At 33.6% G+C, this 24316-nt stretch overlaps 1 protein-coding gene across 4 annotated transcripts; it reads right to left on the reverse strand.

Annotated features, from left to right (window-relative positions):
• Positions 1-1264: 1264 nt before the first annotated feature.
• On the reverse strand, positions 1265-24253 carry AP5M1 (adaptor related protein complex 5 subunit mu 1). Of its 4 annotated transcripts, XM_079128986.1 has the most exons (8): positions 23887-24249; positions 18983-19628; positions 13716-13943; positions 11544-11683; positions 10983-11068; positions 10775-10893; positions 8220-8316; positions 1265-5687 (listed from the first exon to the last, which is right to left on the reverse strand). In XM_079128986.1, exons 1-8 carry the CDS (start codon positions 23958-23960, stop codon positions 5605-5607), a joined length of 1473 nt encoding a protein of 490 aa, XP_078985112.1. In that variant the 5' UTR covers positions 23961-24249; the 3' UTR covers positions 1265-5604. The 4 variants fall into 4 exon arrangements, with proteins under 4 accessions (XP_078985112.1, XP_078985115.1, XP_078985113.1 ...); XM_079128989.1 differs by lacking the exon at positions 13716-13943 and having other exon boundaries at positions 23887-24253; XM_079128987.1 differs by having other exon boundaries at positions 1265-9679.
• Positions 24254-24316: the final 63 nt, after the last annotated feature.

The raw sequence follows: 24316 nt of genomic DNA on the forward strand, positions 1-24316 counted from the left end.
GCAGATTTTCACTTCCTTCTGGAAAAAACAGCAGTAGATAGTTTCTATTTGTGCACATTCATCAATCTGTAAATTCTTGTGCATATACTCTGTCACCACACTGAAGTCAATTACATAGATTAGCCAGGTCCTTAGAGAAATCAACCTGGACCCCACAGTAACCTGCTTACAAGGCAGGACACCAATGAGATACTTATGCCGCTGTGTTGCTCCAGGCAATATATGGGCAATAATGTTAAATCTATAAAAGTTAGTGAGGAAAATTAGAAGCTAGTTGAAAAGCCTTTAGCTCTTAAGAGTTTTAAACATTTTGTAAGACTAATCTCATGAGATCCTTGACAATTTTCATTTTAATGAATCCCTTCATTAATTAACCAACACTGTGTTTGAAGGGAAAATATTTGGATATTTTACTTTAAAATATTCTTCTTCCTCTGACATGATACTGAAATGTTTCACAGGGAAACCTACCAACTCTGACACACTAGAATTGTATGCATTACATAAATATATATATTCATATATACATGTTGTACATAAATATGTTCTATGATGGCATATTTTAAAATAAGTTGCAACATTTTATTAACTAGATATTTACTGCATGGAATAGTTATTAAAAACACTTGTTTCTCAGAAACAAAGCCATGGAATCCTGTACTCCTAATACAATCTTATTTTTTTTTCTGATCCCCAATTTTGTTGTGATTCAATGACTTGCTACCAAAGGGTATTTAGAAACTGATTATTAAATTGAAGTTAGAGGAGGCTGATTGGGCATAAACTTAGATATACAGTTTTTTTGTATCATTTTAATTTATAAATTAGACCACAACGTGTAAGAAATATTTGAATGTAACTTGTATTGCAAATTACTACTAGGATGATGAGCAATTATAAAGCATTTCCAAAATTGCTTTGTCTATAAATAGTAAAAATGTAATCTTTAAAAATAAATATCATGAAATACATACATACATACATACATACATACATATATTTTAAAGGTCCTGGAATATACTTGAATAAATCTTCTAACTTAACATCTTACAAAATAAATACTAACATTAATAATGAAAATAGTTTTTAAAAGCGAATTTTTTGAGAAACACAGCATGAAACAGCTGCCATCTTTTTCTCAAATTTCAGATATTTCAAAACTTACATTTATGAGAGAAGAGATATCCAGAAAAATGAGAAAAAGGAAGAAAACATTTAAAATAATTAATATGTAGTATTTTGGTAATATTATTTTTCTTTAAAAAAAAAAATCATTCTGAAAATAAATGCAAACTCCCTGAAAGGAAGGAAAAGTTAACAAGGATAGCTTTGAAATCAGCCATCTTAAGATACATCTGTGTATTACAACATGATTTTCCCAATTGGATTTCTTCACCACATACCATGACATTTTCTAGTGGTGGTAGAGGTGGTGGGAGGGGTGAGAAACTATGTAGTTTAAGGGAAAAGAAGCATTTTCTCAACTGCAGTTGTAGCCATTCCTTTGAATTTTAAGTTATCTCAGGGCCAGTAAATACACACTCTAGTACATGAAACAAAACAAGAAGCTATACTTGGAATGTAGTCTTTGTTTCTTCTTTCTTCAAAGCCTACGTTTCCTAATATCATTGTTAGGTAAAGCAAAAAGAAATGTTTGTTCTATTACGTAAGAAATAAACTTCATTTGGTATTCAATTGACTTTCTAACTTAGCAGACAGGACTTTACATCTTCAAATACTGAAAATAAATTGCATTCTTGGCCCTTGCTTTAAAAGGTTATAGAGAATAAACGCACACCCTGGTAGTGTTCTAGTGATCTCCCTAATCTCAGTTGCACTTTGTCAGAACGAGGTAACTGGTAGTTAAGTGAAATACCCTAGATCAAAGGGGGATTAATCACCAACTGAATCCTTGCTGAATAAACCTGTCATTCAAGAAAATTATTTCCACTGAACTTAGCAGAGGATTGAAGGTATTTGCATAACAGGGACCAACGTACTTCAGCCAGGTTAAAAGGTTCAGAATTCATCCCATGTTTAGCTTTTTGCCTCCTTTTCCTTTCAGCAGCCTGGTACAATGGTTTCTAATCTGATAATACAGCTAACTATCTAAATGATGTCAGAACAGGAAAGTATTGCAAAGTTTGGATGAGGGATGGATCAATTTCACTTTCAGTAACTCCTAAATCTGATTTGTTGGAATTTAAGATGTAATCCTAAAAAAGTCCCTTAAACCTGAGGACTGTTTATTAACATCCCTTTTTTGACCTTTGTCTTAGGAACAACTATTCTGCTGTGGCAGCAGTCCCTGAAGGTTTTAGGTGATAATTCCACCTACCTACCTCCCAGGGGTACTGTAGAAATCTATGAATGTATATGAAGGACTTAAAAACACTATAACAAAAATGAGAAGACAAATATTAGCACTTGCTACTATGCACAAAATGTCTGCTGTTGAAAACCTTAAATCACAAAATGTATACAAGCATAATAATTTAAACACAATAAAAGTATTGAATTGGCATGAAAAATTTAAAACATTTTATTAGACAGAATGTTTAATAAAAAAAAGTAATTCTCATAAGAATTCCTGATGACGCTCTTTACCTCAAACTTGATACTAAGTCGATTATTTTAAAGATATAAATTACCACCAAGATATTGCCTAACTACAATATTGCTGACTTTAAAAAGTTTTAAAATACTGTTTAGTAAGAAAGGTTTTACCAAAATCATGAACCACCTTTTCTGGAGTTCATTTTCAGAAATTTAGCTATTTTTCCTTTTGCCTTTGGGATTTAGGGAATAATAATTACTCATATGATAGACATCAGATTTCATAATCATATTTTGGCACCAAAAGGGAATTTAGAAATTTTGCATCTAGAGCAGGTCTGACACCATCCAAATCTTTTACTAGAAGTAGTTGCTCATATTCACTGCAAATGCAAAGCATCTTTCGAGTTAAAAAATGCAAAGAATAGTTATCAAAGAAAATGAATAAAATCCGTAGTGAGATAATTTTTTAGAAAATGATTGAAGTTTTAACCCAAGAAAGGACTCTTAGAGTGTCTTATAGCTTAGAATAAGAACATGTCAATCACGATTAAGCTTCTGGAATCGGAATCCCTTTGAAATGCAGCTGTTTCTTCTTTAATTGTGGCAGCGGACTCTGAAGAAAAGAAAGGTCCAGCCTTAAAGATGAGTAAGGAATACAAAATAGCTCAGGATTAGTTGCGGAGTTCAAAGGTCGCTAATTACACTAAGGAGTTCCCAGACACAGGGAAAACATTAAACAGGTCACCTACCAAACGGGAAACAGACTTTGTCTTCAGAAATTATCCTGAAGTGACAGGTTCCTAGACAAAATCAAAAGCATCATAGTGTGCCCAGCTGATCTTGACGGGATGAAAACATGAGTTGGTTTAGTTCTGCAGTATTGCAGGACTGGAATGGCAACAGATGGCATGAGGTTCTCTATCATTTCTATACTTTTCCAGTACTCCTCAGATTTTACTCAGTTTTCTAGAAATGTCAAATCAAAGTCCACTGGTTTTTCTAATTTGTTTATGAAGAAAATTTTGCTTAAGGAATTATTATACTGAATCTCTGCCTACTAACTAGATAAATGTCTCTTGCCTACCTTAGTGTACTTTGCTAATAAGCATTTGTATAGTTGAAATTTCCAAATGGTTCTATTAACACAAGTACAACATTAAGCTTTGAGTTGAAGAGATATAAATAACTTATGGGGAATGTTCTTTCAAAAGGAAAATTTTTACTACTGATTATCTATGATTAAGCTACAATAATAAGTTAAAGTCCTGGTCAGACAGTTATTCTTCTTTGTTACTTGGGATAATTTAGAACTTTATGCTATGATAATGCTTTGCAGAAAATGAAGGTTTATAATGAGTGGGATTGACTTTAATTAAAAAATCATATTTCCCAAATCCTAAGTTCATACGCACTATTCCTTCAAATTATTATGGCTCTCTTTTGAGGAGTTAGCAGCTTTTTCTAAGCTTTTTCTGGGAAGACTCATTAAAAAACAGAAACCAGAATATAGCTGAATTGAATATTAATCTGTAATGCATATTTTTTATAATGCTTTTAATAAATTCTGCTCTGTAAAAAGAACTTTGACATGAATTAAGTTCTGAGGATCATGAGATTACTTTTTTCTTGGTCACTTGAAGTCCAACTTGACAATGAATTGCTCTGAAAACAGAACATGACATCTAATTGTAGAAACAGGTAGAGAGTAAAAAATATGACTAATGGTTTCTGAAGAAATCAAGAAAATTTAAATAAGAAAATGAGGCAAATTTAAAGAAAATATGCTATCATATAAGACTAAGAGTAAATGATACTCTACCCACAGAAAGGTTTTTCAGTTTTTACATAAATTTATTCATTAATAGATTTTAATTCAGTAAAACAAGGAAAGAACAATATTATATCTACATTTATCTTCAGAAATTGGCTGAAGACATTAAACAACTGCAAAACACTGTGTTCATCTTCTAAAGGTATCCCACCCATCTTTTTTTTTTTTTTTAATATGCCTATAGACTCCTAAGCAAAATGTTTTTGTGGCGATTAACAAACTTACTTAAAAATTAACTCTAGAACAGGGATTAATAGAATTATGCAGATTCTTCATTAGTCAATGGGATAGTTCTGATTAAGAACAGGTTACTATTTAAGCAATTTTCCTGTATCTCCACTGGCTGATTTTTCAGGAGATTTATAGTTGTTTCTAACTTGATCACTGATATTCTGTACCAGCACAATATACTGGGAGATTAGTACTTAGGTTTTTTTTTTTTTTTTTTTTTTTGTACTGGGGATTGAACCCAAGGACATTCTACCACTGAGCTATATCACCATTCCTTTTCATTTTGAAACAGGGTCTCTTCAGATTGCCAAGAGGCCTCAAACTCATGATCTTCCTGCCTTAGTCCTCCAAGTTGTTGGGATTACAGGTGAGCCCCACCAACCCTGGCTTAGTACTTAGGTTTGAAAGAGCAAATAGTTATCTTGCATGCCAGCTACAAACCATTGGAATGGCTGCTTATAAAACTCTGCACTAAGAAGTCTGAGCTCTTACCCAGAAAAGCTCACAGTAGAAATAGGGCTGTATTGATTAGCAATGTCTGCTACAGGGGCAGGAGGGAACATATATGGCATACTAACCCAGGATGAGTCTAAAATAAGTCAGAGTGAATTACGAATTCTCTGTATTCTGAATCACAGTGACAGAAAATGAAAGGGTAACAAATACAGGAGGTCTTAGACTGTATAATATTACATAACAATAATACACACTATACATACAATATATAATTATATATTAATGCTACAATAAAGAACTTATGGAATATATAATAATGTTATATATGACATAACATTATTATGTTATGATATTCTTTCAAACTAATCAGATTAAAAACATTAAATATGAATATTTTATAATTAAAATCATTCAGAGATTTTTTTTTCACTCACAGGTTATATGAATACACAATGAAAATAAAAACCTACGATTTCATTTATGCTATGTTACTATTGTATGAATTCCATTTAAATATGAAAAGAAAATCATGGTAATAATGATCCATATGTTACTGGAGCAGGGGCTTTAGAATTCCAGATGTAATAATCAGAAGATACTAGTTTCCGGTCTAAAAAAGAAAAAAAAAAAAAGGTAAAACTATTTTATCTTAGCAAAAAATCAACAGAACAAAGTCATGATTTTTTGAAATTGTACAGTGCAGTCATTTAATGGCAATCCTTTGAAATATTCATTTTACTTTTACTTTATCAAGGCTTTATTATAAAACTTTTGCCACTTAAAAAAACTGAGCTCTTTAAATCTTTGAACAATTCATTTTTGAGCTTATATGAAATCTCTTTTATTGATGCCAAGTCTGTAAATTTTTTCCTCACATTTCTCCTAAATACAATTTCTTGTGAATCATTACTTTAACTGTAAAAATACTTAATTTTTTTTTTCTTTTGTTGGTTTCCCTTCTGTAATTTCTTTACCATTGTCCTGATTCTGGTCACATTATTCTTTATTTATTCAAAATGTCAAAGATGTAAATCAACATTCAACTTTCTAGCTACATGATAAAGAAGTGGCTTTGCTGAGTTTTCATTATAGTTCTGATCAAATGTAAATGTTTTGTTTTAATAGCTTTGCAACTTTAGTCAAATGACAATCTCTTTGAACTACACTTTTCTGATATGTAGAATTGAGATGGTAATGCTTCTTTGGATTTAGACTCAGGTAAATTATTATTGTGTATATGTATAAATATACAATTCAGCCCTTTCTACCTTTCTTCTTCATGTCCTTCTTCATAACGCAAAGAATATTAAATATATTAACTTGTCCTTTACTTGTTTCATTTACTTTAAATGTTTGAGAACCTAGCAACACTGAGAGGCAACAGAGCATCTGTTAAGTGAATAGGCTCCAGAGACAGAATGACTACCTGAGTTTGATCCTCAGTTCTGCATTATAACTAACTACCTGACCCTCTGTTCTATCAGTGTCCTTATCTGTAAAATGGAGCTAACTCTTATATAGGATGCTATGAGGAGTAATGAGTTAGTACACATAAAATAGAAACTATGCTGAGTACCTAGTAAACAATAAACAGCTATTACTGAAATTAGCATTATTACTACTACACTATTTTCAGAATGAAGCTGTAATTGTGAATATAGATTTTATTGCCAAGATGATGGCTAAATAAAGGCTTCACATGGTAGCACAAACTGGCAGTCATTGTCTGAAATAAACAGAGGATGGAAATAAAGACTAGTTATAATCGATCCATTTAAAATGAGCTCTTTCAATATTTTGCATTAAGAAACAGGTATATTACTGAAATTTATTCTGCATTACGCTCTCTGAAAATTACGTTAATACTAGTAAAAAACTTAAAATATTCTAGTTACTAAAAGACAATATATTTCTCATAAATATTTTAAAACATTGGTCTGTTTGTATTTAGACAAAGTCACTGGTTGTCCAATATTATGCTTTCATAAAAACACAAATGCACTTTGAGTACTCTTTCATGAATTCACTTACAAAGTAAAAACAGCAAAACTGAGGAGAAAAGGAGGGTCAGCTTAGGGAAGTGAGAAATGTCAGCTTTTTCTGGTTTCACTACATAGAATATATTTCTTAAATTCACAAGAAATTGCTTAGAATTCCATAGTTCTAAATTCTCTAATTCTTTTGAAGTATTCAATACAGAGTCTTGCTTTATCCTTTCTATTTTTAGGGACCCTAATCCTTAGTTTAAGAAATATTTAAATATAGAAATAATTTTATGAATTAATATCATTCTTCTTTAAATATATACATATTATAGCTTTATTCTCCTCAATCTATAAGGCAAAAGTTTCTCCTTAACTTTATCTAACTATACGTCATTCTACTTTTCTATGTCAGCTATATGTATTTGATCTGAAAGAAATCTGAATTCATTTATAAATTCCTTTCTGTTTAGCTGTTTTCATATAAAGTATATATATATGTATGTATTTATAAATATATATATATATTTTTTTTTTACAACCCAAAAACTCATTGAAGACAGGAAATCATCTTTACAGCTTGCCTACTGGTAGACTAAAGAAGGTGTGAAATGATGTTTATTGATTATAATATTTAAAAAAATTATTTAAATTTTAAAATAATAATTATATTTACCATGTACTGAATCTATACTATAAGTTAAGTGCTTGATCAATATAATCTTACTTAAACCTCATATACATCCTAAGGTAATAATACCATTATTTCCACTTTAAAGATGAGGAAACTAAAACTTCAGGAAGTTCAATGAAGCAACATAGCCAGTAAAATATCCCATACTTGAATCCTTATTTGTTGAACACCAAAGCCCTTGTGGGCCACCTCTGAATAAGAGTTTATTATAACTAGAACAAAGCAAAACCAATTTTATACTAAAGTCCATCTCATCTTAATCCTTGCTCATCCTGATCCTATTTTAAACAGGCTGAGGGCCACACAAAATTCACAGTGTTATGCTAGGGTGGATAAGGTTAGGATTTTTACAAATTGAGATAATTCTCCAAATTCTAAATCCTGTTATATTTTAATTTTACCTTAGGTAATAACAACATACGATCATTTAAATCCCATTAAGTTTGTTTGAATCTGTACAACTTACGTGCACTTATTTTTGGTTTTCCTGATGCAAAAACTTGAACTGAATGTTGATCCGCATAACATCCAGTAAGTGTGTAATCTAAGATGCTAAAATGAAGCTAGGAAGAGAAATGTACTAAGTTGAGGTGATTAGTTGGTAAAAATGATGGTCACATTTTTTTCTCTTGACATAATTTAGAAAATTCATCTCAAACAGCTTACAAAATAAAAACCATAAATTAAACTTTGATTATGAGCATACATTTGTACGAATATGTACACACATACTCTTTTTCCTTTGCACTAGGGCCATTTCTTCATAAGGCTTCCATTATGGTTTGTGCTTAACACAAACCAGGCACTTCACCAATATGGACTCTAATCCATATGGTATCATTTCAAATAAGGGAACTGAGTTTCAGAGATAGAAGCAATTAATATCCCAGTATGTAAGCAGAGGAACTGGCATCTAACCTCAGACTTGGCTGACCACAAAAGTAGGTGTTCCTTCTGCTATGCTGTCTGGTATACTATATACTCTCTTTTATCCCAAGGGCTATGAGATTGCAAAATATTTTAGATCGTAATTCTTTTATAGGCAAGAATACATATACCTTTTAGAGAAGTAAGAATCTAATTAAAACATAGTTTATCTGGTGTTTGGGGAGAATGGGTTATTCTACTTAATTTTCTAAGAAACTGAAATTTAACTTTCACAGAACTGAGCTTAGAAATTACCCCTTCCCTCACCTAGAAAGCTTTTAAAAATGTAATCAATAGTTACTAATTTCATTGATAATGTGGGATTATCATTGTAAATGACAATTATTATACTATTCTGTAATAGAGTGAGGCAGTAGCTTCTCTGAAGACATGGTGCCTGAGTCACAATCACATTCATAGGAAATGGTCTATATCTGATAGAGTTCCAGTCTTCTTTTGTTGTGGTTCTCTTCATCTCTGCTGATAAATGCTCCTGATTTTGAAATACCATGTTAACTTTTCCATGCTTTTTATTTATTTTTTTTGTCAGTGCTGGGGATCAAACCCAGTATCTCATGTGTGCTAGGCAAGAGCTCTACCACTGAAATTACATCCCCACTCTCACGTTAATTTTTTCCTTCTTCCCTGCAAATCTTTCCCATTTTGCAAATTTTTTCTTTAATTGCTAAACTAACTGATCACATGCATAGATGTTATTTTTAAATCTTAACAAATTATTCCTGTTGCAACTCAAATAATTTTTGATAGTAAGGGGCTTGTGCTTGCTTGCTTGGTGTAATTCGGATGCTGGAAGTTATGTATGATGAGATTGACTTCCACATAATTGAGATAACATAAAACACATTCAGTTCATTGATTTAACACAAATGTCTGATGCTTTTGATGAAAGGAAACTGGTTAAGTGATGGAAATGAATAGAAAAATCATAATACCCAACTCTGAAGAACATGCAACGTGGTAACTCCCCACATTTTTTTTCTGAAAAATTAGAACTTTTAATAATAACTTTGAAACAATGTTAGTTGAAGCCACCATGGGGAAAAAAAACAAATTATTGCCAATGTATTTTTGACTTTATCACCAATTCCCCTATTTGCCTTTATGTATAGGTTTCAATCTCCCTTTGCCAGTGTTCTACTTTCTTGTTACCTTTTTGATCATCCCTTTAATTTTCCTCAATAGTCTTCCTGAATCTTCCCATTTTTCTTACTATTTCCAAACTTACTCATTTCTACTGCTGCAACTATTTCTCCTTATATGCTGCTGATCTCTTCCTTGAGAAATCAAGTTTTATCTTTTGGGCTACTCCAAAAATGCTGCTGATATAACACTAGTTTGGCATAACTTAGTGCCTTTCATTTGGTGTATTAATATAGCTATAAAATATTTTTGATGTCTTTAGTTTTTTGCCACTCATTTCCTTCACATCCATTGCAGATTAATATTCACAAAATATCAAACCTTGTACATTCCCAATCTAAAGAATGCATCCAGTCTTATACAGTATGACACTTCTCAGCACTCAATCCTAAGTGTCTTGTTTATTCTTCACTCCTTTATGTCATTCTTTTAAACTAAAATAAATACAGTCAGTCTTCGAGCCTTCTCATTCATGCTTATCTAGGCCTCAGAGTTTGCTTTAATTCCATCTTCCCTTGTCCTCCTTGGCCAGAAGTGCTCACTCTTTCCTTCAAACACTAAAAGCAGTTAATGTACACTACTGAAAATCCATACAGAGTAAGGACTATATTTTACATTTTTCATAAATAAATTTTCAATTTGACAATTAAATGCTGGGTAGGTTAAGTTGGGGTGTTTAGTTATATTTAATGATCTCAGTTAAGTTGGGGTGTTTAAGAATATTTAATGATCTCTCTTAAAATTTATAGTAACTAAAATAGAAAAATGACTAGTACTTAATCAAAAGAAATCAAACGAGAATCTAAAAAAAGCACTTAGGTAGTCAAAAAGCACAGAATAAAAACAATTTGCTGTGAAATATTATAAATCAACTAGGTAAATGCAATTTACAAAGGAAGAAGTTCTAATGTAGTGAATCATACAAATGCTTACCTTCACATATGCTGTATCTCCAATACAAATCTGGTCAAATGGCTGCTTGTCATGGCTCTTGGCTCCAAAAGTTACAGTTCCAGAAAGACTAATTTCCATTGATTTGGGGAACTTCTGGCCTAAAAACATAAATAAACTATTCTAAAAAAAAGTAGAACCTACAGCAAATAAAAGGAAAAAAAAAAAAAATCAACAAAATCTTGCTCACCAATAATCCAGATCAGTAAGCTTTTCTCTCGAAATACTTCAAGTTGGCCAAAACTAACTTTGTATTCCAATTGTGTAATTGGACCTCTTTAACAAGAGAAAATAGAAAAAAAGGATCACAAATGGAACAGCTTTAAATCAAATCTTATTACTATTACTTAATACAAGGACAGCAAAAAGGTAGCTATGTATTCAAATTAGTAGACCAGAACAGAATAATGACTAGCTCAGAAAATACTAGACTACATAAACATTTATGATATACATTTCATTGCTATTGACTTGTATGTAGAGTACAGTAAAATTGCTAGAAATAAAGTCAGTAGTAAATAATCTTCAAGGAGGTTAATTGGTTTATAATTTACTAGCAACTTTAACCACAAAAGTAAAGAAACATTTAAAGGTAAATAGACTATTTTTATGATTATGTTTTGGTTCAGAATCAGCATTCATTTGAGTAATATAAAATTATTTAGTTCTTGAAAAAATAAGGTAAAAAGCAAACACAGTGGGAATCTACTAGGGAAGGCAGACATCATGACGTCATGTAATTTACTCCTACCTATTGTAAAAAGGTATATGAGCTTCACAGAATTCAAAATTATTTTTCACACTTTCATGGAGTTTTAAATTAACTTTTATTTTTAGTTGTACTTCTTCTTCTTTCATTTGATAAAAACCCAAAATTGGTGGGACAGGTACCTGAAAGCAAACATAAATTTTTATAAAAATCTCAGGTTAATGGGTCTAAAATATTAATGGTGATGGGGGGGCAGTTCTTGTGTATATTATACACATTATGTGAGTGTGCATATATACACACACATATGCAAACATAATCATTATATGCAGATTTGTCTTTAATATCTAGTGAGCTACTCTATGTTGCTTTGACAATAGCAATAATGGGTCTATATTCATTCTAAGGATAGCAATTCTTCTACCTCTTTCTATTCCCAGTAATGAGAAAAGATGCCTTACAACGGTGTACAATATATTCTTCCTCTTCTTGCTCTTCCATATTCTCCTCTTCCAAATTCTTTGACGTGGAGCACAGGACATGTATTAGACATACTGGTAATTGCTTCCCTGACCACAGTTCCTGATGCTACATCTGTATTCTGTGGCTGCATTCCTGCCACTTTCCTCAACTCAGGAGTAACTCAGAAGTAGCTTACTTGATTGGTCACAATAACTGACTAAAGGGGAAATAATTTGTAGCCTGGGGCAAGCCAATCATTTCTATTAGTACTTCTGAAGTAAGATACAGAGACTGCTTATATAGAGTGGATCTTAGAGCTGTAAGATCATGTGCAAGCACAGAAAGCCAGTTGAAAGAGGAGACAGAAGCAGAGATAAGACAATGAGAACCTTTGGTTTAAAGTGATTTTAATTTTTCATATCCTATATGGTCTAGGTCTACCTCTTTTTCTTGAATGACAATGAAGACTGCCTATTGCCTCCTTAAAATAACTTTTCCTACCTAAGGTGGCTTAAGTAGGGTCTACTACTATACTGACTGATAACTAAGGTAACAAATGGCATATTATAGTAGAAAACAGGTTGGACTTGGGTTCAAAGTCAAGTTCTGCCATTTATCAGTTACATAAAATTTATATAAACCTTTTGTAAGTCATTTAACCTCTCCTCGTGTAAAATTCAGCTAATGATATTTACCTTAAGGTTTGTTTAAAAAATTAGAGAAAATATATGCAAAAATGCTGAGGACAATGTCTGACACACAGTTAACAACCAACAAATACTTATTAATAATATACAGTGGGGTAAAGAGGTACAAGCCAACCCCAGCTACTGGGGAGGTTGAGGCATGAGGATCACAAGTTCAGAATCAGCCTGAGAAACATGGCAAGACCCTGTTTCAAAATAAAATAAAAGGGGCTGAGGTTGTAGCTCAGGGTAGAGTGCTCACATGTAAAGGCCTGGGTTCAATTCCCAGTAAACTCCTACTCCCAATTATATATGTGGAACTAAGACTACCTGGGATTAGTGTTATATCTTCTTCGTGGTTAAAAACATGACTAAATCATATCAAGATCTATTCTGTGAGTATGGACTTCCTATTAGGAATAAAAAAAAATTGTCCTTCAACAAATGAATGGATAAAAAAAATGTGGTATAAATACATAACAGAATATTACTCAGCCTTAAAGAAGAATGAAATTATAGCATTTGCAGGTAAACGGATGGAGTTGGAGAATATCATGCTAAGCAAAGTAAGCCAATCCCAAAAAAACAAAAGCCAAAATGTTTCCTCTGATATGTGGATGCTAACTCACAGTAAGTGGGGTGCGGGACACTAGGGAAGAATAAAGGTACTTTGGATTAGTAGAATGAATTGGACATTATTACCCTATGTGCATATATGACTACATGACTAGTGTAATTCCACATCACTTATGACCAGAAGAATGAGAAGTTATAATCCATTTACGTATGAAGTGTCAAAATGTGTTCTAGTGTAATGTATAACTAGTTAGAGCAAATAAAAACAAAATTAAAAAAAATTTCTGACTTCGCAAACTATTTACTGTTACAGACACCAGAGATTAACAGGTAGCCTATTCAAAGAAATGAATCTTCATCTTCATCACTCAGTTATTGTCCAGTAAAAAACTCATGAAAAATTCTTGTTTGGACCAAGTGTACAAAAGATTTGCTTATCAATAATATTTATAAAGATCAGGAAAATTTCAACTTTTCCAAGATTGTTTACCTGGGAAGTATAGTAGCATAAACTGAATGACTCTAAGGGCGGAGTGAATGGAAATTTATAAGGCCCACTAAATGCAGAATCATCCACTCCATCAATGCTGCTAGAAGTCAGAATGGCAGAATCAAGAGAAGTCACACAAGGATGAACTAGAATATCTTGAAGTGGAGATCCATTGGTGGGGAGGCTCAAGCTGATGGTGACGTTTGGCATGATTCCTTCTAAATCACACTATAATACAAGCAGAAATGGACATTATCAAGATATTAGAAATATACACCTTCAGGTTTCAGGTTTTTCTAAATTTATCAAAGTAAATTGAGTGAGTTCCCCCAACTGAACTCATTTTTCTCTCTAGGGATTATTCTACTTGTTTTCTGTTTTCTGATGCTCGTAAGATACTCTAGCCTGGTACCAAGAGAGCCTTCACAGTCCCCTCTGCTTACTACTATACCTCTTAGAAAGATATGTTAAAAGGCTGGGGATAGAGAACACTTGCTTAACATCTCACACAAGGCCCTGGGTACCTTTCCCAGTATGGGGGAAAAAAGATGTTAAATCTATTCACTACTCTATATTCCTTTTGCAATCATATTTGTTCAGGCCTTCAGTGTGTTACATCTCTAAAAGTATATTCACTTGTTTTCCTGTCATCAATCCATCCTCCACGAATGTCAGAGTTATCTTAATGAATCGTAATTTTTATTATATTGCATCCATGCTCAAAATATTTCATTGTTTGGTCCCTGTCTAAACTCTTTAGTCATTTTCTACCCTGTGAATTCTGTTGTAGATAGAGGATTCTTGCATTTCCCTGAATAATTCATATTGTCTTATACCTTCATGTGTACCATTGCATATGCTATTCCCTCCAGTTACAATGTTCTTTTCTCACTGAATCTTTTTTCACATCTAGCTCATTTGATGTTTTGTATGAGGCCTTACATTCGGAGTCATCACCTCTACAGCCTACCTCTGCCATGTAGAGATGCCTAGGACTTTCTTCCACGTGACTTGGGTTAGATTGTCAGTGGGAGGTACTGATGAGACGTATAGAAGAAAGAAGGGAAAGGAAAGCCATTATTCTTAGGAGGTCATGGAAACCAGATATGATAGCTTCATTGACCTCTCCTGAACTCCAGATCTTTTCATGAATTCTGCTTTGAGGTGACAGACATGGTAGCTTCTCAGATGTCTCTGTGAACTCTGGTTTTTCTACCTACTCCAGTCTTCAGAATGAAATTGTTACTGTTTCTGGAAGGCTGCAACCAGAGGAAGACTTGTATTGCCCCAGTTCCTCTTATACTTGAGTAAGCTCTAATATCTTTATTTCCAGATATCTTATAATGGCTTTTTTTGACCCAACCAGTCAAATAAACTTAACTTATGAATGTGTGCATAATTAGGATTTTCCTTGTATCCCAATTCTAATTTACCTCTTAAAGGGCTAGATCTAACTGGCCAATTAAGCCAGATTGAGCCTAGCACAGTGACCCACATCTATCATCCCAGTGGCTCTGGAGGCTGAGGCAGGAGGAATGTGAGTTCAAAGCCAGCCTCAGCAACTTATTGAGGCCCTAAGCAACTTATTGAGACCCTGTCCCAAAATACAAAATAAAAAAGGGTTGGGGATGTAGTTCAGTGGTTAAGTGTACCTGGGTTCAGGAACTCAGCAGGCAAAATGCTTAGCTCCAAATGCACTATCACATACACAGTCTGCATCATGCAATAATTATCTATTGACTATAAGTATTTTTCTATACCTGTTTCCCTTTTAAAGTTTAAGTTCTTTGAAAACATATATATTTCTATCTCTAGTGCCTACCACATTACTATGGCATAGGAGACACACAAAAATGTTGCTGAGTTTAATTTTTTCTAATTATTGACCCTACTTTACAAAATACTAATATAAAATATTCCTTTTTTAATGTTATATGTAACAATGTGTGAATTCATTAATGTATCTGTATAATGTAAGCAGTTAAGAGAGAAAGCAGGTTAATATGAAAGGTACTAGGTATAATGAGTGCCTTATAAAGGTCCTTTGGTGATAATTGTGCGATTATGTCAAATTCATTTGAAAATAGAAATGCCAAAAAATCTTACCAAAATACTTAAAAATATGTTAGTATTTCATTTTTTTTCCTCCTTCAGTGCTGGAGCTTGAACCCAGGACTTTATGCATGCTAGGCAAGCACTCTACCATTAAGTTATACACCCAGTCTTCCCAGTGTTTCCACATCATCTGCTTCTTTACTCTCTATATGTAAACTAATAAGAATAAAAAGTATTGTGTTTTTTTGATGGATATTTATGAAGATAATAAAATAAGCAAATATTCAATAGTAAGTACTTTAAAATTATATTCAGTTTTTGATTATAAAATTATCCCGTAGCAGTCTAACACCCTTAAAGAGGTCAGAGAAGCAGCATCTTTATAAAAACCTCCAACAAATTATCCACTGTTCAGGTACTTAAAATACCAGATTATCACTCACTATATACAGGATGAGGAAGTCCATTCTAGAAGGGATGGGTGTACTACCCTTTAAATCAGTCTGGCTTGTATAAATGTGAACTTTAGAAATAGGTGTTTTAAAAACAGAAGGCACCTAAGTGCTTGTCTCATTTTAAAAATGGCAAATGACACACAAAGTTGCGCAAAATAGTGGTTATATATGTACATATATAGAAAAATAGTGGTAGAGTAAGAACTAGAACGTCAGGGCACCAGGTTTTCTACTAGACTAAGATAAAGTGAGGATAGTTATTTCCATTTATAATGAGCTTCATAATAAAACTCCTTTTAAACACTTCCTTAAACCCCTAAAGTACTTTAAAAAAGTTTGGCTAATAGACCATTTACTTACAACCTTAAACATTTAATGTGTAAATTAAAATATACCACCATTCTTTTTTTAAAAAAACAAAGTTATCTTATCATGATACTCTATCTCAGAACTAAAAATGGGAATTAATCCAAAATTCCCATTAGCAACCAACTGGGGTCAGTCTGTCAATAATTAAGGCACTTAAATATCATATTAATTAGCATTTCATTACAAATTACTTCCTGTTTATTGAAAAAGGATGATAAAACAAGTGGTGAATTATCCTACTTTCATTATACTAAACTTACAAAAAAAAGATTCTTGACTACTTTAAGATTTATGGATAACAAAATCTATGATTTTAGGACCATTTAAAAGAGTTCTTTTTAATAGAATGAATAATGAATGTATTTTGATCTTGATAGAAATATGTTTAACATAGACAAATGTCACCGCCCACGGCAATTTGTTAACACCTGCAGCAACAATTGCGCGGGTATTTATCGGAGGTGGACTGGAAACTGAGCTACTTCTATTATCTTTCTCTTTAGTGCGCTGCTTTCTTGCTTGTTTGCTTAGTCCCTACCTTATAGAGGAAGTTTTAGAAAAAGAGAGAGGAGAGAGAGAGACTTTGCATAAGAGAGAAAGAGACTTTGCTTAAGAGAGAGAGACTACACTTTCAGAGATTTATATCTTCTTAGTTCTGCTGCTGCTTCTTAAAGGTGCATCCTGCATCCTGTGTCCTTCACTCTGCTATCTAGAGGTGTGGCTTTACTTCTCCGTTCTGCAAACTGCAACCTGTGTTCTGCCATCATTCAGAGGTGCTGCTTATTCTTCGCCCAGCGATCTAGAGGTGTGGCTTATCCTTTCTGCTAGCTGCTTATCCAGTTATCCCTGGTGCTTCCTATAGGTGTGTCTTATATACCTAAGGCAGCCAATCAGCTTAGGATTAGCACAACTGAGGCACGCCCCTAGGTGCCAATCAAGAAAGAATGAGGACTATCTGTTGACCACTAGCACAAAGGAGACATTAACTAATCAGGCAAAAGTAGATCATGCCGTGTTAACATTAATTATGCGCCACCTCTTAGCTCAACGCCAGCCGCCATCTTAGGGTTACCCAAACATGTCTTCTGCAGACAAAAGTTTCAGGTCACTTTTTTTTGGTACTGGGGACTTAACCCAGGGGCATTTTTACTATTGAGTTACATCCCCAGTCTTTTTATTTTTCACATTGAAACAGGGTCTTGCTCACTAAGTTGCGTAGGGCCTCACTGAGTTGCTGAGGATGATCTCAAACTTGCAATCCCTGTCTCAGCCTCCTGAGTCACTTTAATTATTATTAAAAAGAAATACACAATCTCCCGGTCAGGACTGTTCTAATTCTCTATTCTTGAAATCTACTTTTATCCATAGGATTTCTACCTTGTCACTTAATATTAAATTTGATATACAAAGTTTATATTCCAAGTGTAGAGAATAAAGGATGATGGAAAAATAAAGACATCTGAGAAAATTATTAATACATACTGATAAGAGTTTACCAGGAGGATTTTTAATTTTGGTCATTATTCAACATGGTATTAGCCACTTGCTAATTGTATTGATATTTCCTTTCTTTCCCCATCTGCTAACTTTAAACCACTGAATCCTACACTGACCTGTTACTTGTTTAAATAAATGAGCACTTCAAAATGATTTTAGTTATCATGTCAGAGGACTAGTCAATTTTATGCCTTGGAGAAAATGGAAAATAGGGTTTATGATTTTAAAATATGTTCACAAATTCTCTCTTTCCAAAATGTGGACCTAATCCTATAGCTCTTATGATTAATGACTTGCTTCTAAACAAATCAAAAGTGCTAGAAAGGATGCCATGTGACCTTCCAGTCTAAGGAACAAAAACAATTATCTTCTGATTCAATCTCTCTTTTTCTTTGAATCATTTGAGGGGAGCCAGTCCCCAAGTTTTGAGGACATTTAAGCAGCCTGTTGAAAGGCTCCCATGTAAAGGAACAGAGGCCTTCTTCCAATAACCAGCACTGATTTGCCAGCCATATGAGTGAGTCATCTTGCAAGTGCACGTTCCAGGCACAGTCAAGCTTTCAGATGACGTTAGCCCCAACCAAAATATGGACTCTTATCGCTTGACTTCTAGAGTAGAATTTCCCAGCTAAGCTGCTCCTGAAGTTCTGACTTCAGGGTCTATGAGGATAATAATGGGACGATTCATTAATACACTAATAGGTGACTAAATAACTGTTAAGAAATGCAAAAAGATGACATTATCAAATTTCATAACTCTATCATCTAATAACACCATAAAGATAAAAATAAAAAATATCACTTAACAATGTAAAATACAGGTAGTAAAATTTTACTTTCTCCATATATGTTAAATGGCATAATAAAACAAATACCTGAGAAAAATCTTACCTTGCAAGTGACTGCTCCAACAACTTGCCATGTATCTGCTATATCCTGTTTATCATATTGCATGGATTTTACCTTTTCAGTGATAGAAATAGACACCTGTGGTTTTCCTTTGTATGTTCCAGCTTTCCAAGCTGGCTGTTTTTGTGGCTGAGATACAGAAGCAAAATTATTATTATCCACTGAATTCTGTAAGTTGGCATCTAATAAAGTACCAAATGGACAAGCCTGTAGAAGCAAGTTAGGCAATTGGCTCAATTTTGTATTCAGTTCAGTGTCATTTTTTTGACTAGAGTAAAGAAAATCCTGTATCCCAAAAAGAAGTTCCAAGCCTTGTGAAATTCCACTGATGCTAATTAATGATGGACGAGGGGAGAGAGTTTGTTCGACGAGTGGGACAGTAGCATAAACCATGCCATTCTTCAGAAAAGCAACTACTGGCCAGAGTTCTTCATTTCCTACTGAAAGTCCATAGATGGATGTTTTATTGATGTGTGTACAACTATCACGACACTCCACGAAGTCCTTATCATCATCCAGTAATCTAAGTTCAAAGAATAGTGCTTTAAGAAAGGGACCATCTTCGGGAATAGGCACATAACTTGCCCCATTGAATACTTTGGCTCTGTTTTCAACAGTTGGATAACGTCTGCATTAGGGAAACAAGAAACATTACAAATGATTCTTTCAAGTAAAATCAAAATGGAGGAATTAAGAAAAAACCCTAAAACACAAGGTGAACAGGAATAAAAATAAAACATAAAATAACAAATACACATAACCATAAAACCCCAAACCCAAAATATACATGTTAAATTCTTATAAGAATAACTGTTTCACACTTGAGGTTATTCCAAATGATAAAGTATCATCTATTATTGAAAATGCTTAGTTACTAATTTTTTTTAGTATTGGGGATTGAAGTCAGGAGCACTCAACCACTGAGCCACATCCCCAGCCTGATTTTGTATTTTATTTAAAGACAGGATCTCACCGAATTGTTTAGCACCTTGCTTTTGCTGAGGCTGGCTTTGAACTCATGATCCTCCTACCTCAGCCTCCCGAGTCGCTGGGATTAGCGTTAATTTTTTAAATAGGTAGAGTACATCAATTCTAATTCAAAAATGTGTCAGGTACTCAGATTCTCCCTTGGTATACACTGACTGTATACTTAGACCATTCTAGGCATCCATAGGATTTTTTTTTTTTTTTTAATTCTTAGAAGAGTAGGACTAAAGAAGTGATTCAATTTAACCCTCTGAAATTTTGGATCCACTAGTTAAGATGATATGATTAAAGAAATGTTCTATTCTACTTAGTCTATAGTGAATAACAGGTACCCTGAGTCTTCTTACAAAACTTCACAAAATATGGAATATTGTTTTACTGATAATGGCCTAACTCTAACGGCCCGGCCCTGGAAGACACTATGAGGTTTAAAAAAAAAAAAAAAGATGTGAATATTCCTCTATGGTTTGCATGCTCTGGGTTAAATAGTAGTTAGTAATTTATTGTTTTTTCCCCCCTTATTTTAGGAAACAAAAATGCTTTTGTCATTTACAGAAATCTCTTGATCATGTTTTCCTAGTTTAAAAATATTATACTTTTCCCTATTCCTTTTTGTTCCACTTCCAAGCCTAGAATGAAGCTGTTTGTTAGTTACTGACTTCTGAGTAAATCACCTAACTTTCCTAAGCTTGTTTTCTTATTTATAAAATAAATGGGAGGGTTGGGGGATATACTCAGGGGAAGAGCATATGATAGTGTGAGGCCCTGAGTTCAATCCAGCAACAAAAATTTTAAAAAAGGATGGCAAAACCCAGCAGTTTTTAATCAAGGGTCAAACACATACTTGGATAAGTTTTTCCATTAATAAAATTCTGATGTTTGCTAATAACTTTTAAAATAAAAATAAGGTTACATTCAAAGTTAACCATTTATGAGCGAACGTCACTCATTTAAAAGATGATGCATTTTCTTGACTGAAAAGGGGAAGATTCAGCCAGCATACCATTGGTGATGCATCTTATTCTATGTTTATCTAGAGGACAAAGTTTTTAAGTGTAACAATTTCATGACTGAATGTAAAGATAAGAGGTTAATATGGGATCTTACACATCTTACTATGTGCTCAATCAATATTTTGTTGAATTACTCGACCTGTCATTTCAAATTTATTCTATTTCTAAAATATGAATCAAACCTTAATTGGCCCTAAAACTATGGGGTACAATATCAACCAAAGCTAGACTTAAGCTGATACAATTACTATGTAGACAGCAAACTTTTAAACCAGAATTGAAACTAAGTTCTGCTGTGGGAAATAAGTGGTAAGAGAGAGGAAAGATCACTCACCTTATTAAATCTTAAATGACAATTACTATCCTTTGTCATACTGATTGATAATATGCCAGTGCATCTCTTTAGTCCTAACACTAATCCCAACAGATAACAAATCTGAATAGAAAAATGTTACCCATTCATTCAGTAACAGAGAACTAAGGTGACAGATGAATTATTTGGTCCCAAATTTGCAGCTTTCATGGAATTGTTGAGAAGCTCAACCAAACATATCCGAATTTTTCTTCTAAAATAGTATTCTGAGCACAGTGGGAAAACAGTCTTTGCATGACTTCTTCAAGGAATGTAGTTTTTTAAGCAGTAAAAACTTTTTCACTTCGGTATTAACATATGCTACAAAGCCACAGACATAAAACCAGTATGGTATTGGTAAAAGACAAAAAAAAAAAAAAAAACAAAAAAAAAAAACCCAAAACTGAGACAGACCAATGTTTTTATGGGTGAACATAATAAATATTATTAATAGCCTCATTAATCAACAAATAAAATATATACTACTTTGATGATGTTAGGAAAATTGGTCCACCATAAGAAAGAAATAAAATGGGAATCCTGCCATCTTTAAAGACATTCTAGAAATGAATTAAACATCTAAATATAAGAGATAAAATTCAGAGGAGATAATGTGGAATGATATCTTTGGGAAATAAGGGTAGAGAAAGACTTCAAAAAATTCCCAAAGAGCTAACTACTTCAATTGCATTAAAATTAGTGATTTTTTTAAAACCAAGAACATTAAATTGACAAAGAGAAATTTTAAAATCTATACTATCTAAAAATGACATGAATTAGCATCAAGAATAAATAACAAACTCCTACAAATTAACAGGAAAAAACAGCAATTTTCAAAGGGAAAAAAGGACAGGGGATACGTATGAGACTATTCACAGAATAGGAAATCCAAAGGACTAACCATTACTGCTACACAGAGAAATGCCAACCAATTAGAATAAGTGTCTGGAAAGAACAGACACAGGAAGCTCACTAACCACTGGAGAGTGTATAGATGGGTGCAATTAGCATTTTGAGAAGCTAATTAATTACTTGGAAATGTTTATTAAAAATCAGCATATGTATACACTATGGACCTGTTTGAGGATGTCTACATTAGAATTGTTCTGATGGCTATGAAATGGAGGCAACTTTGTAGATTATCATAGGGAAAAGAGACCAGTAAAATATGGAGGAAAACCACGGAGTAATACAGAGAAAGCAGAAGCAATGCCCTAGATCTAGGGTCCAATAGAGACACTAAACACATGAAGTTATTTAAACTTTATATTAAAACTAAGCAAAATTAACAAGTGAGTTCTTCAGACCAGCCACAGTTCAAAAGCTCAACACCTACACATGCATGTGGCTATATTAGCCAGCACAGATTTAGAACATTTCCCCTTCCCACCAATTGTAGAAAATTTTATTGAATAGTGCTGCTCTAAATGAACACAAAGTAACATAATATTTCCAAGAAAGAGCACTGAGAAATCTGACAAATGCAACAAAGGGAAATCTAACGCACAATTAATTATATAATTTGACAAATACATATAAATAGAAGGATAATATAGAACATGTAAGAGTTACCTGTGAAGTGGAGGAGAAACAGGTAATCAAAGGGAATATATAAGTAAAACGAGTGTATCTTTGATGAATCAATGAGGCTGATTAACCATGGACCAAAGAATATTACTAATCTCCTGTGCTCGAGGTTCAACAATAAATGTAAGCCAAGTATCCTGAAGGAAAATGGTAAACTCTAACTCCGATGCACTCAATAACAAAAATTGTTTAGGCTGCAAAGGGAATTTCTCATATCAACATTGCTAATTACTTTACATTCAAAATGACACTCATCTTTATCTGGCTCAATGTCATTTCCATTAGGCTACTTCATTATAGAGGAAAGAATGAATAAATGGCAGAAAAGAACTGTAAGTGGCCACTGAGAATAAAAGGTGAAATATATTACTTGTCACTCATATTACTGTACAGTTCTCTTCATAAAACTATCTTGATAAAATAGGGAGAGTTATAAAAGTGTAACCAGATCACTTACACTACCTAAGAAAAAAGTGAATGCAATTTTTCATACGTCTTTTTCTTCCTCAACCGGGAACCAGAAATGTGTCTAGCAAAGACACAAAATGATAAGATGAAAATAAGTCATACTGCTCACCAAGGATTTTTTTATGAGCTAAAATGTCCTTGATTTTATCAATGAGAGTCCAAACACTTAAAACGTGTTTCGTGCTCAGTTTTTTTTTTTTCCCTTCATCATCTCTGTATCTATCCTAAGCAGATAGTTACTTTTAAGATACAATAAAACTTAAAATAGAAAACGCATGTAATAATCTACCAGGTCACAACTCGATTTTCACAACACTAAGAGGTCGGTAGGGTAAATAAAATATTCACTTAATAGGCACAACAGAGAAGTAACTTGACCAAGGCTATTCGTGGCAGACCTGGGACACATGCATCACAAAACAAAGCTGCACCAATGAATCTTCGATCCATCATTTCTGAGGATTCAGATTTGCATTTACCTGGAGAATCTCACGGTGCCACAAAGCGGAGTTCCTGGTTCGTGGCGTATAAGCCACACTGCCCGCTGGGCCATGGTAAGCCACTAAGGCATCAGCTCATCTCAGAATCAAAGTCGCCACCGAGCAACAGCGCAGACCGGCTTTTTCCGCAGGACTCTTAACGGAAGTCCCGAGATTGGCCCTGCGCTACACACGAGCTCACTAGAGAAGCTGCCTCCTTCAACTGAGGAGAATAAAACCTCTGATTCTATCCTGGTCAAATCACACCACAAAGAGTGCTAAGAATCTTGAGATCTGGCATCTAGAATCTTGAGAAACTTATCCCCAGCAAACCCAGTACGGTCTTCCTCTAATTTCCACTTCCGGGATGGTAGCCCGCAAGGATCAAGGTTCCTCACTGGCCGAGCGCCCAGCCTCTCTCCGGTTCGTC

Source organism: Sciurus vulgaris, assembly GCF_902686455.1.
Source record: "Sciurus vulgaris genome assembly, chromosome: 2".
NCBI classification, from domain to species: domain Eukaryota; kingdom Metazoa; phylum Chordata; class Mammalia; order Rodentia; family Sciuridae; genus Sciurus; species Sciurus vulgaris.